The sequence below is a fragment of the Ovis canadensis genome, chromosome 3 (genome assembly GCF_042477335.2).
Source record: "Ovis canadensis isolate MfBH-ARS-UI-01 breed Bighorn chromosome 3, ARS-UI_OviCan_v2, whole genome shotgun sequence".
NCBI lineage: Eukaryota > Metazoa > Chordata > Mammalia > Artiodactyla > Bovidae > Ovis > Ovis canadensis.
The window spans coordinates 193,631,900-193,645,899 of record NC_091247.1 but is presented as its reverse complement, the minus strand read 5'-3'; the positions used below and the strand labels follow the sequence as shown (position 1 = coordinate 193,645,899).

At 37.7% G+C, this 14,000-nt stretch overlaps 1 protein-coding gene across 1 annotated transcript in view; it reads left to right on the top strand.

The window, feature by feature from the left end:
- The window catches only part of SMCO2 (single-pass membrane protein with coiled-coil domains 2), a 43,211-nt gene extending 31,971 nt beyond the window's left edge, over positions 1-11,240 (top strand). Inside the window, exons 6-8 of the mRNA XM_069581988.1 lie at positions 4,583-4,635; positions 5,588-5,760; positions 10,979-11,240. Of these exons, the coding sequence (XP_069438089.1) occupies positions 4,583-4,635; positions 5,588-5,760; positions 10,979-11,177 (425 nt within the window). The 3' untranslated portion in view covers positions 11,178-11,240. The remainder of the gene's footprint in view (positions 1-4,582; positions 4,636-5,587; positions 5,761-10,978) is intronic.
- The last annotated feature ends 2,760 nt before the right edge of the window (positions 11,241-14,000 follow it).

The following is a 14,000-nucleotide window of genomic DNA, read 5'->3' as shown; positions in this document are numbered from 1 at the left end:
GAAGAAGTCTCTAAAAATGGAGAAAATCTGTGTCTAACTACATTTTTTTTTTTTTACTGAAATTGCCAGCTTCTGCTTTAGTTCAAGCCAAATTTAAATTAAGTAGGATTTCGAAAGAAAGAGAAAAATGCCTCTTTTATAGTAGGAAGTGATATTTGTTTAGACCTCTCACATATTAAAAGCCATGTACAGATTTTTCAACAAGGGAAAAAACGGCTTTAACTATGGCTTAGTGCAAAATTTTGACATAGCAACTTCATTTTGTTCTAGTTGGAAAGTCAGCTTTTTTTTTTTTTTCACTATCTAGGGCTTTGGAAATTGAAAACTATGAAGAAAGGGAAGAGGACAAAGGCCAAGAAACATTTTTCCCCTTAAAAAATTTCCTCCAAAAGTCAGAAAATACAGAAATGTGGGTTCACCCGAGGAAAGGACAGGGAGGGATGGATATCAAAAGAATGAAGAGAGAAAAAAAGCACAGAGACAAATGACAGTGAGATTAAAAAGACAAATCAACGTGGGCTTGGGATAATATGAAAAGGGAAAAGAATCCAAAAAGGAATGGATATGTGTATAACTGAATCATTTTGCTGTACACCTGAAACTAACACAACATTGTAAATCAACTATACTCTAGTATAAGATATTTAAAACTAACCTAGAAACATAAATAAATAAATAAAATTAAACAGACATATTTTGCAAATGTAAAAAAAAATATGAAAAAGGAAGGCATCATGAATATGTTAAGTGAAAGTGAAGTCGCACAGTCATGTGCGACTCTTTGTGACCCCATAGACTGTAGCCTACCAGGCTCCTCCGTCCATGGGATTTTCCAGGCAAGAGTAGTAGAGTGTGTTGCCATTTCCTTCTTCAGAGTATCTTCCCAACCCAGGGATCGAACCATGATCTCCTGCATTGTAGGCAGATGCTTTACCATCTGAGCCACCAGGGAAGGCCTGAATATGTTAAAAGGAAACATTATATATCCTGGAAATATACAGCTTTGTATACACTCTAAAAATATGGGCACAGACTTGAAAACTAGAAACAGCCCAAATATGCACCAACTGGTGAGTGGATAAACTGTGGTATGTACTAAATAATGGAATGTTATTCAAAGATTAAAAAGATTTCTTAATCACCCAACAACATATCTAAATCTCCAGTGCATGATGCTAAGTGAAAGAAGCCAGACTTGGAAGATTACATACTTCATGATCCCATTTCTGAAAAAGGCAAAACCATAGTAATGAAAAATAGACTAGTGGCCACTGGCTACAGTGGGGAAAGGCTGGATAAAGGAACTCAAAGCAGTTTGGGGTGTGATGGAAATATTCCATATCTTGCTGTAGTGCTGCAGTGGTGATTGCATAGCAGTGACATACAGTGCATACAGTGACGCTTTTAAAAGATAAGTTTCATGCTATGTGAATTACACCTCAGTAAACGTGACTTTAAAAATTGACACAACTCTGTCCTAAGACTAAAGACTGATGGAAAAGGCTGTGTAAAAACAAATGCAGTAATATAATAAGTAAGGGGCTTTAAATACAGTTGTTATAGAAGCAAAGTCCTAAGAACGGCTTTAGGTTTACTCTGGTGAAGGAAAAAGTGAAAGTGAAGTGCAAGTCTCTCAGTTGTGTCCAACTCTTTGGGACCCATGGGATTCTCCAGGCCAGAATACTGGAATGGGTACCCTTTCCATTCTCCATGGGATCTGCCCAACCCAGGGATCAAACCCAGGTCTCCCACACTGAAGGCAGATTCTTTACCAGCTAAGCCACAAGGGAAGCCCAAGCATATTGGAGTGGGTAGCCTATCCCTTCTCCAGGGGATCTTCCCGACCCAGGAATTGGACTGGGGTCTCCTGCATCACAGGAAGATTCTTTACCAAGTGAGCTATTGTTAGAAAAAACTATAGGAAAAGCAACGTGTGGGAAAGTTCAAGGAGAAGTAAATTAATAAGTAATATCACATGTATTGAACTTGCCTGTTGCTCAAGTGGTAAAGAACCTGCCTGTGATGCAGGGATCAAGGTACAGTCCCTGGGTTGGGAAGATCCTCTGGAGAAGGGAATGGCAATCTACTCCAGTATTCTTGCCTGGAGAACTCAACGGACAGAGAAACCTGGAGGGCTACAGTTCACAGGATCGCAAAGAGTCGGACACGACTGAATGACTAACACACACACATCACACGTATTGGCTCATTTATTTCTCATGAATAAATGGAATGACTCAAAGCATGAAAGGGGGAGGAGGGGGAAATTGGTGAAAGTATTTAAACACACACAACATCAGAAACAAATTTATGAGAACTTTAAGCTGAAGAAAGGACTTTGAAGTAGCCTGATGTTGAGTCCACAAAGCTTTCTGAAATATCTGTATGAAAATAACTTTCATCCTGAGACTGACTCCTATCTCAGTTACCTTTGGTACAATTATCTTTGATAATTACCGCGTGAAGATATTTACTAGGGTGCTGCGTAAAATGTGATTATTATCTCACAGCTCCTTTTTAAATAATTAAATCACACAACTCAGGGGTTGGTGATGAATGAACTTGGAAAAAAAAAGAAGGTGTAGATTATCCATTTTCTATAGGCAGTTTGAGGGTAAACACTCTTATTGCTTGTATCCAACAAGCATAATGCCTAACTCCATGGCCACTTACATAGGATGCGGCTAATGACATATTTTTGATTTGATTTAATGTTGATTTTACAGATCAGCATCCAGAACTGGATGCAAGAAAACCCAGCTTCTATTAAATTTCAGACTATTTGATCATAAATGAGCATTCTTCTAAAAATTGCCATTTGTTCTTTTTCAGTTTCACACATCATTCATTACAACTTTTGTTCTATACTCTTTTTTTCCAAAGGAGAAGATCATGGAAATTAAAAAGCAAATAGGAGAAATGGATAACAATTTTGTCAAGGTAATGATAAAATGTCTTTAAGGAAGAGAAATAGTTCTGCAAAGAAATCTCAAATTTTAGTGAATGGAATCCAAAATTCAACGAAAGAGACTCAGAATTTTAGACCTAGAAGAGAACTTACTATTATTTATACCCATATTTCCACATGAAAAGAGTCTTGTGCTTGCTGTCCGATTAAAAAATATTACAGTACTGATGAACTTATTTTCAGGGCAGGAATAGAGACACAGCCATAGAGAACAGCAGACTTTTGGACACAGCAGGGGAATAATTGAGAGAGGAACGCTGAAACATACACATTACCATATGTATAACAGATGCTAGTGGGAAGTTGCTGTGTAATAAGGGAGCTCAACTCCTTGGTGCTCTGTGACAGCCTAGGGGATGGGATGATGGGGTGGGAGGGAAGTTCAGAGGGAGGGGATGTATGTATACTTATGTCTGATTCATATTGTTGTACTACAGAAACCAATACAACATTGTAAAGTAATTATCCTCTAATTAAATGTAAATCTAAAAGAGAATATAAAAAATATTTTTTCTTCTGACAAAAGTAATGCATGCTTATTTTAAAAATTTAAAAATTATAAAAATATTGCATATAGAAAGAAAAATAAAACCACTCTCAAAAACAAACACAGCAAACATTTTAGTATATTTATATTCTTCTAAATGTTTTAATACATATATGATAATATTATTATATTAATGAGTTAATATTATATATATTAGTTTCAAACTTGCTTTTTCGTTTAGCATTTTCTTCAATAACTTTCTATGCCACTAGATGTCCTCTTACTTTTTCACTGTTTATATGAGGCAGGATTTGATTTTTGGATTTAATAAACTTGTTTTGTTAGATATTTGTGGTTTTATAATCAATTATAAACTATACCTCAAAAATCCATATCTTTTCTTCTTTTTGCAAGTAATTTTTAAGGACTAGTTTCCAGAAATGGCACCTCCTTGAATCACAGGACACTCTTTTTTCAGTTAAGGCTCTGCTTTTCAACATATCCTGCAAGTCTATTATGGGATGATTAATTAAAAACCTTTCTAAGCATTATTTACTCAGAACATATGTGCAATTGGCATTTGCATCTTAGAAGAGGATGATTTGCTTTCAGCCCGTGTCTTGATCTTACTGAGATACATGGGAAGAAAAGAGGAACAAGACACTTTTTGTGGACAGCACTTTCACTAAATTCTAAGGCCCAAGTATTCAAACATAATGAAGACTTCCATTTATATATTGTAAATTTTAAAATATTTAGAAAAAATATAGTTTTATTATTTTCTCAGAAACATGCTATGCTTCTTCAACTAGTGTCCTGGTAAAAGTTTAAGAAGCAAGGAGAGAGTAGTGGATAGAGAAAAAAATTATTTGTAATATGCTGCTATTGTGAAAATTTATATCTTTGAAGTATTGAAAACAATTTATTGACCTTGTGGTGATACCTCCTGCAATTTATTGTGATTGCATGATGAATTTTTTCTAAGAGGAAGGGTTTAACTGAATAAAAGTAAGTTTCAGTGAAGCCTCCCTACAACTTAGTGGTATCAGAATGAGTATGGTTTTATTGTATAAACCAGAAAATGTAACTTCTATTTTACCCAAAATTGTGGGTGTCTTTCCAGGAAGATGCTTGTGATGAAGCTCATAAATTAAAGGAAAAACTCATTGCAAGAATAGAGGTAAGATTTCGCAGTTACACGAGTTCAAATAATGATCAAATGAAATTATTTTAATCTACACACAGAGGCCATTTTTTTCCCTGAAAGTTGAGTGTATCCCACACACTGGTCCCCTTCTACCCTTCTCTCCCCTCCTGAACTTCTGCTTTGGGCTGACAGAACGTCTCACAGGTGTGGTGTACTTCCAAGCTCTCATATCCTGGGGCTGCTCCTACAGCTCCTCCATCTGCAGCTTATCCGCCATGTCTACATATTATCCACTCTTCAAAGCTCAACTCAAATGTCCTCTCATCTCCCAGACCTCCCCTAATCTCCCCTAGCCAGGAAAATGACTCCATCTGAACTTCTCACACAAGAGTTTATACTGAGGTAAATGTGAATGCATGAGTGAAACTGTGAATTAATGAATGAATGAACCTGTCACCCATTCAGAGGTGCTTAATCATCCTACCTATCCTAGAGCTGTCCCAAAGCCAAGCCTCAGCTACTGTGTCCTCACAGTTTTTACTTTCTCTTTAGCATGTATTTTAGTCTATAGTATCTAATGAATATATGCATTTAGTTGCTTATTGCTTACCACCCAACCCTTATAAACACACATAAAATTCTTTGTCCCTTTTGTTAAAAAACACATGCATAATGGAATGCCCATGTCTTGTCTATTTTGTTACCTGCCACATCCTAGAATAGCGCCTGGTGGAGTCAGTCAAATAAATATGTTTTGCATAGATGAAAAAATTGAATAGTTGAATTCAATAAAGGAATAATTATATTTGTGTCTGACTACTCTGTGAATGTGTAAGTTTCTTTCCTTAGGTGAGTACACAGTGAGTACACATGACTCACATGTGATTTGCAACACCCTTTACTTGTTCTGGAGGAAAGATACTTGGCATCCTTTCCAATGAGAAGGGCAGACTTTTTTTTAAATGATTGGTCTTTTTGTTCCCAGAATTTTTGCAAGGACATGGCTCTGCTGGATACAAAGTTGGGGATGTTCCAAATGCAAGGGAATCCAGACTCTCAGAGTCCTGAAGAAATGGGTATGGATGACAGGGAGCCCCTGCTTCTTCAGGCTTCATCACCATCCTTGGAGGAGAGCTCCCCTCCCCACATTACAATGTGGTAAGTTAGAAACAGGGACCTCTGGAGGCTGACAGAGTCCCCAAAATGAATGGACTATAGTAAGACTGAATTTCATCAAGGAATTTATTTTATTTTTAATAAATTATTTATTATTCTTCTATAAAACTTTAAGTTGTAATGTTTTTCTTCTTAATATTTTTAAAAATTTCAATCAGCATTTTCTTTCATTTACTGGCCATGTTGCATGGCTTGTGGGATCTTAGTTCCCCTACCAGGGATTGAACCCAGGCTATAGCAGTAAAAGCACAAAATCCTAACCACTGGACCACCAGGGAATTCCCAAGACATATACCTATTGCAATAGATATAGATATAGACATTTCTTTCTTAGCATTTTAGATAACTACATATATATGTATTCTTGCTTAGTCACCAAGTCATGTCCGACTCCTGGCAACTCAATGTAGCCTGCCAGTCTCCTCTGCCCATGGAATTTTCCAGGCAAGAATACTGGAGTGGGTTGCCATTTCCTTCTCCAGGGGATCTTCCCAATCTAGGGAATGAAACTGCATCTCAAGCATTGGCAGGTGGATTCTTTACCACTGAGAAACCTGGGAAGCCCCAGAAAACTACATACACATAAATTTTAAAGGATGGTGTCTGCAAACTATGATGCAGCCACCTCTACTGAAAGAACATACCTGCTAAGCAGATTTGAAAACCTTTGTTTGCTAGACAGGGTGGCTCTCCCTTGTATGATATTGAAGACACACATACTGGCAAATTCTGACTCTGGATCTCTTTTTCTGGAGATGCCATACCATCATATATGCCTTGAGTAGTACTTTCCTCTAAGAAAGCTATTTTTAAATCTTTTTATTTTGTTTTATTCTTTTGTTAGAGAAAATGTGAAAATTGAGTAAACTCTGGCTATGTTTTCACAAACAAACACATACATGCACAAATATTGTTAACTCAATTTTATAAAAATATAATGAAAATGGTATAAAAACCATTTTATCTCTTTTGCTTAAGAAAGCTCTTTTGATTCTTTATTCCCAAGCACTAACCCAAGTAGAATCTTCAGCTCTCTCTTTTGTGTATGCACATTGTACTTGGCTCATAATCATAGTGCCCACAGCATACTATTGCAGTTAAATTATTTCCAACCTGTCTTATCTTAATAATCCATGGGCTACTTGAAGGCAGAAGTCTTGATCATTTGTGAATATTAAATATAAAATATATTCATCATGCTAAGCAAATATTTAACTTATTTATTAATTAAAGTAACAAGTGAAGAGTGATGTTGATGGTGAAGTAAGGACCATCAAAGAAAACTTCCTCCTCCATAAAAATCAATGAGAGAGCTGAAAAAATTGTCAGAATCAACTTTTTCACAATTCTGTAAAGTAAACATTTAGTATTCAGAAAAGATAAACAACTCTTGAAATAGCAAAAGACAAACAGCCTAATTTTTAATATAAGCAAAAAACTCGAATAGACACTTCTTCAAAGAAGATATGCAAATGGCCAAAAATCACTTGAAAATATTTTCAGTGAAAAAGCACAATGAAAGCATTATTGATCTTTGGGGAAATACAAATCAAAATCATGAGATTCTAGAAATTCCCTTGTGATCCAGTGATTAGGACTTGTTTTCATTGCCAGGGCCCAGTTCTGATCCTTGGTCAGGGAACTAAGATCCCATAAACCAAAATAAATAAACAAATAAATAATGAGATATCACTTTACACCTCTAGATCAGTTCAGTTCAGTTAGGTTGCTCAGTCATGTCCGACTCTTTGTGATCCCATGGACTGCAGCACGCCAAGCCTCCCTGTCCACCACCAACTCCCAGAGTTTACTTTACACCACTGAGATAACTATAATTAAAAAGACAGATGATGACAAGCATTGGAGAGGATGTGGAGAAATTAGAATCTTCAGAGAGTGTTAGTGGGATTGTAAAGTGGTGCAAACACTTAGGAAAACAGTTTGACAGTTCCTGAAAATGTTAAGCTACCATATGCACCCAAAGAACTGAAAATATATGTCCACATAAAAACCTGTATATGAGTATTCACAATAGCTAAAAAGTGGAAACAATACAAACATCAATGGATTAAATAGGTGAACAAAATGTGGTATATCCATACGATGGAATATTATTCAGCCATGAAAAACAATAAAGTACCTATACATGCCACAACATGAATGACCCTTGAAAACATTATGCTAAGTGAAAGAAGTCAGACCCCAAAGGCCACATGTTATATCAGTTTATTCATATAAAATATTAAAATTAGGAAAATCCAGGTATGCAGAAACTAGATTTGTGGCTACCAGGCCTAGGGATAGTGGAAAATAGGGAATGACTATTTTAGGGGGGAATTTTGATGAAAAATTTCTGGAATTAGTGGTGATGGTTGTACAATCTTGTGAATAAAAGCCACTGAATTGTACACTTTAAAGAATAAGTTTTATGGCATGTGAAGTATATCTCAAAAACAGACAAGTAAGTAAGTGAATGCCATTTGGTGATCACTTAATTGTGTTATGGGCTTCGCTGATAGCTCAGTTGGTAAAGAATCCGCCTGCAAGGCAGGAAACCCCAGTTCAATTCCTGGTTGGGAAGATCCCTTGGAGAAGGAATAGGCTACCCACTCCAGTATTCTTGGGCTTCCCTTGTGGCTCAGCTGGTAAAGAATCTGCCTGCAATGAGGTGACCTGGATTCGATCCCTGGGTTGGGAAGATCCCCTGGAGAATGGAAAGGCTACCCACTCCAGTGTTCTGGCCTAGAAAATTCCATAGACAGTCCATGGGGTCGCAAAGTGTTGGACATAACTGAGTGACTTTCACTGTCACTTAATTGAGTTATACAGGCAGACAATCCAGGTTAGTTGGTCATCTTTCATCACATAATTGGCTTCAGAGATGGCTCAAGTGGAAGAGAATCTGCCTGCCAATGTATGAGGCCCAGGAGACATGGATTCAATCCCTGGGATAAAAAGATCCTCTGGAAGAGGAAATGGCAACCCATTCCAGTACTCTTGCCTGGAGAATCTGATAGACAGATTTGCCTGGTGGGTTACAGTCCATGGGGTCACAAAGCATTAGACACAACTGAGCACACACACACACACAGAATTACATCCTAGTTAAGATTGTCTAAGACTTTTACAAGTCTCCTTTCAAAGAACTGGAAACATTCTATTCCATTTAAGCATATCTATACATTATCTCTTTTCAGGAGATTTATCTTACAAAGTCAATTATTCTGTACCAATTTTGCTGTTTTTAGCTTCAGAGGGTGGCCTCTTCCTGGTATTATCCCCAATCTCTCAGTTAGCTTATAGTTTTTCTTCTATTTATTGACCACATATAATGTGAACATTTAGAAAAGATTAAAGATTTTATTTTCTTGTTTTTTTTTTTTAATTGATGTTGGGGCTTCCTTGGTGGCTCAGACAGTGAAGATGTCTGCCTGCAATGCAGGAGAAACTGGTTCAATCCCTGGGTCAGGAAGATCCCCTGGAGAAGAAAACCAACTCCACTGTTCTTGCCTAGAGAATTCCGTGGACAGAGGAGCCTGGTGGTGATGTGAAGAGTCATACATGACTTAGAAACTAGGCAGCAATAACTGATTATATCAAAGTTATAGGATTATAGGCTTTAATTTATCTGTTTTCCAAGTTATCTGTAATTTAGGAAAAAAAAACTATTTTCTCTTTATATATTAATGTGGTGTTTTGTGGAAAATGTCACAGCTTAGTATTTCCAAATATGATTAATTTTGGAATTTAGGAAGATAGTGTTTATTTACTAGGTATGTGTTGGCAGTGAGTCATTTTTCTTTGCATAAGAAGGAACAAATCTAGATTTAGTTCTCCTGGAGGACAGGACATTTCTGCTTCACCTTGCTCGCCATCAAAGCCTCTTTCAAATAGAGTATTTTAAGATCATTGGCTCTTTAATAAAAGTAGAAGCAATTATTTGTGTACCTGCCAAGAGATAGCCAGGGGCAATAATGCCAAGAAACTTGGCTCAGGTTCATGGAATTCAAAGAGTTGGGTCACAAAATATATGCATAACTAGCTTTAACCGTGCCCTAGACTTACTCTTCTGAAATGGATTATAGAAGGTAATTATCTCCAGGTAACTGGATTATCTGTGACATTGCTTTTGTTCTTTCTGTCTTTCTGGATTTTCCAGATCTTCTACCCTAATCGTGTATTTCATTTATAATTAGATAATAATGTAAGAACTTCAAAGCAAATAAATGTAATGCAAAAAGGGCATGGCTGGTGGTGGGATAAAACCGGTGATAAAGAGAGCTGAATTCACTTGTCACATGGTATTTTGTACCCTGAGGAAAATCTACCTAGTTGGCTGTGCCCTTATTTCTCCCCAAATAGACTTCCTGTACCTCACAAGTGAAGTAAGGGTGGCAGTAACCTCTAGAGTGCAAGACTAGCATTTCAAAGAAAAGAACTCCACAGTATCCAGGGTTTCATTGTCTCATGGCTATAGAATCTTAGAATTCCAATGCCAGCCCTAGGATGGGCTTATGTCTATCTACCCCCAAGTTCCTTCTTTTGCAGACATCAACAGCAGTTAAGAGAAGTTCAATTACTTACTTGAAGCTGTAGAGCTACGCAGATGGAGGAACCAAGAGTCACATCAGTGTGATTTTCTTCAGAATGTTCTTTTGTTTGTTTATTTACTTATCTATCTATTGATTAATTGGTTGATGTACAGCTGATTTATAATATCATATTGGTTTCAGGTAAAGGGGCTTCCAAGGTGACTCAGTGGTAAAGAACCTGCCTGTGATTGCAGGAGATGCGGGTTCAATCCCTGGGTCGGGAAGGTTCCCTGGAGGAGGAAATGGCAATCCACTCCAGTATTCTTGCCTGGGAAATCCAATGAAGAGAGGTACCTGATGGACTGCAGTCTATGGGGTTGCAAAAGAGTCAGACATGTTGAACACTCTTGGACAGACTTATTCAACATAGTGATTTAATATTTTTATAGATTATACTGCATTTACATTTATTATGAAATGATAGCTATACTTCCCTGTACTATACAATATATCCTTGTCGTGTATTCATTTTGTACATAATAGCTTGTGTCTCTTAATTTCTAGCCCTATCTTGCCCCCTCATCTGCCCTCTCCCCACTGGTAGCCACTAGTTTGTTCTCTACATCCTTCAGATATTCTTAACCACAAATGTGTTTCTTTCCTTCTAGGAAATGTGCACTGAGGATTTTCATCATGTTTTATGTCCTCACCTTGACTGGACTTTCATGTTACATACTGTTTTTTGATGCTACATTTATCTTTGAAAAAGTGCTCCCTACAATTCTTGGGCGCCGCAGGATGTGGGAACTGCGGGAGATTCTTGCACCTTTCTTGAATTTGGAAGTGGAAGACTTGCTACCCTCTTAAAGATACAGAAGTTACTGTTACCCTACTGACTTTCTTCCCAATAAAATTCTGGCTGTTCTTGTATTATGGTGGTTAACCTACTTTAAAAAAAAACACTATAGAGTGGAATATTACTCAGCTATGAAAAAAGAATGCATTTGAGTCAGTTCTACTGAGGCAGATGAACCTAGAGCCTATTACACAAAGTGAAGTAAATCAGAAAGAGAAAGATATCGTATACTGACATATACATGGAATCTAGAAAGATGGTACTGATGATCTGTTTTCGAGGCAGTTTCAAAGGAGATGCAGATGTAAGCAACAGACTTACAGTCACAGTGGAGGAGGGAGAAAGCAGGATGACTTGAGAGAGCAGTATTGAAACATATACATTAGCATATGTAAAGTAGGTAGTGGGAATTTGCTGTTGAATGCAGGGAACCCAAAGCTGGTGCTATATGATAACCTAAAGGAGTGGGACAGGGAGGAGATAGGAAGGAGGTTTAAGAGAGAGGGGACACCCGTATATCCATGGCTGATTCATGCTGATGTATGGCAGAAACCATCACAATGTTATAGAGTAATTATCTTCCAATTAAAAACAAAATTAAGAAACAAAACACTAGAGCAGGTTTTATGAAGGACATTATAGTTATGCAGAGATTGGCTGATAAAAGATAGAAAAAAATGAAAGCAGTTATTTTTACCTTCATGACTCACAATGAATCTTTGCACACATTTTTAAAAACATTCCTTTCAAACTACTAGCCTCTCTTCTCCCCCAACCGTGTGGACATTGAGACTACTAAGTATTACTTTCATGGTTGGTTGTTCCCCCCATTTTGACCTCTGATATCCCAGAAAGGAAAGAACAGAATTCTCTCCAGTTTTACTTCAGTTGAATTGGGGCCTTACAATGGTTGTCTAGGGAGGCCTTATAAATAGTTGAGAAAAGAATAGAAGCTAAAAGCAAAGGAGAAAAGGAAAGATATACCATTTGAATGCAGAGTGCCAAAGAATAGTCAGGAGAGATGAGAAAGCCTTCCTCAGTGATCAATGCAAAGAAATAGAGGAAAACAATAGAATGGGAAAGGCTAAAGATATATTCAAGAAAATTAGAGATACGAAAGGAAAATTTCATGTAAAGATGGGCTCAATAACAGACAAATGGTATGAACCTAATTGAAGCAGAAGATACTAAGAGGTGGCAAGAATACACAGAACTATACAAAAAAGATCATCATGACCCAGATAATCACAATGGTGTGGTCACTCACTTAGAGCCAGACATCCTGGAATGCAAAGTCAAGTGGGCCTTAGGAAGCATCGCTACAAACAAAGCTAGGGGAGGTGATGGAATTCCAGTTGAGTTAGTTCAAATCCTAAAAGATGATGCTGTGAAAGTGCTGCAGTCAATATGCCAGCAAATTTGGAAAACTCAGCTGTGGCCACAGGACTGGAAAAGATCAGTTTTCATTCCAACCCCAAATAAAGGCAATGCCAAAGAATGTTCAGATTACCACACAATTGTACTCATTTCAAACGCTAGCAAAGTTATGCTCAAGTTTCCAAGCTAGGCTTCAATAGTACACGAACCGAGAATTTCCAAATGTTTCAAGTTGGATTTAGAAAAGGCAGAGGAACCAGAGATCAAATTGTCAACATCCGTTGGATCATCGAAAAAGCAAGAGAGTTCCAGAAAAACATCTACCTACTTCTGCTTTCTTGACTGTGTCAAAGCCTTTGACTGTGTGGATCGTAACAAACTGTGGAAAATTCTTAAATAGATGGGAATACCAGACCACCTTACCTGCCTCCTGAAAAATCTGTATTCAGATCAAGAAGCAGCAATTAGAACAGACATGGAACAACGGACTGGTTCCAAATTGGGAAAGGAGTACGTTGTCACCCTGCTTATCTTACATTTTCGGAGAGTGAAAGTGAAAAGTGAAAGTGAAAGTCACTCAGTTGTGTCTGACTCTTTGCTACCCCATGGGCTATAGTCCATGGAATTCTCCAGGCCAGAATACTAAAGTGGGTAGCCTTTTCCTTCTCCAGGGGATCTTCCCAAACCAGGGATTGAACCCAGGTCTCCTGCCTTGCAGGCAGATTCTTTACCAACTGAGCCACAATTACGTGAAATGTCGGGCTGGATGAAGTACAAATTGAAATCAAGATAGCCAGGAGAAATATCAATAACCTCAGATATGAAGATGACACCACCCTTATGGCAGAAAACGAAGAACTAAAGAGCCTTTTGATGGAAGTGAAAAAGGAGATTGGAAAAGCTGGCTTAAAACTGAACATTCAAAAAATGAAGATCAGGCATCTGGTCCCATCATTTCATGGCAAATAGATGGGGAGAAGTAGAAGCAGTAAAATAAAAGCAGATTCTATTTTCTTGGGCTCCAAAATCACTGCAGATGGTGACTGCAGCCAGGAAATTAAAAGACGCTTGCTTCTTAGAAGGAAAGCTATGACAAGCCTAGACAGCATATTCAAAAACAGAGATAACACTTTACCAACAAAGGTCTGTCTAGTCAAAGCTATGATTTTTCCATTAGTCATGTATGGGATGTGAAGTTGGACCATACAGAAGGCTGAGCACTGAAGAATTGATGTTTTTGAATTGTGGTGCTGGACAGGACTCTTGAGAGTCCCTTGGACTGCAATGCTATCAAACCAGTCAGTCTTAAAGGAAATCAATTCTGAATATGCATTGGAAGGATTGATGCTGAAGCTGAAGCTCCAATACTTTGGTCATCTGATGTGAACAGACGACTCACTGGAAAAGACCCTGATGCTGGGAAAGACTGAGGATGAAAGGGGAAGTGGGCAGCAGGG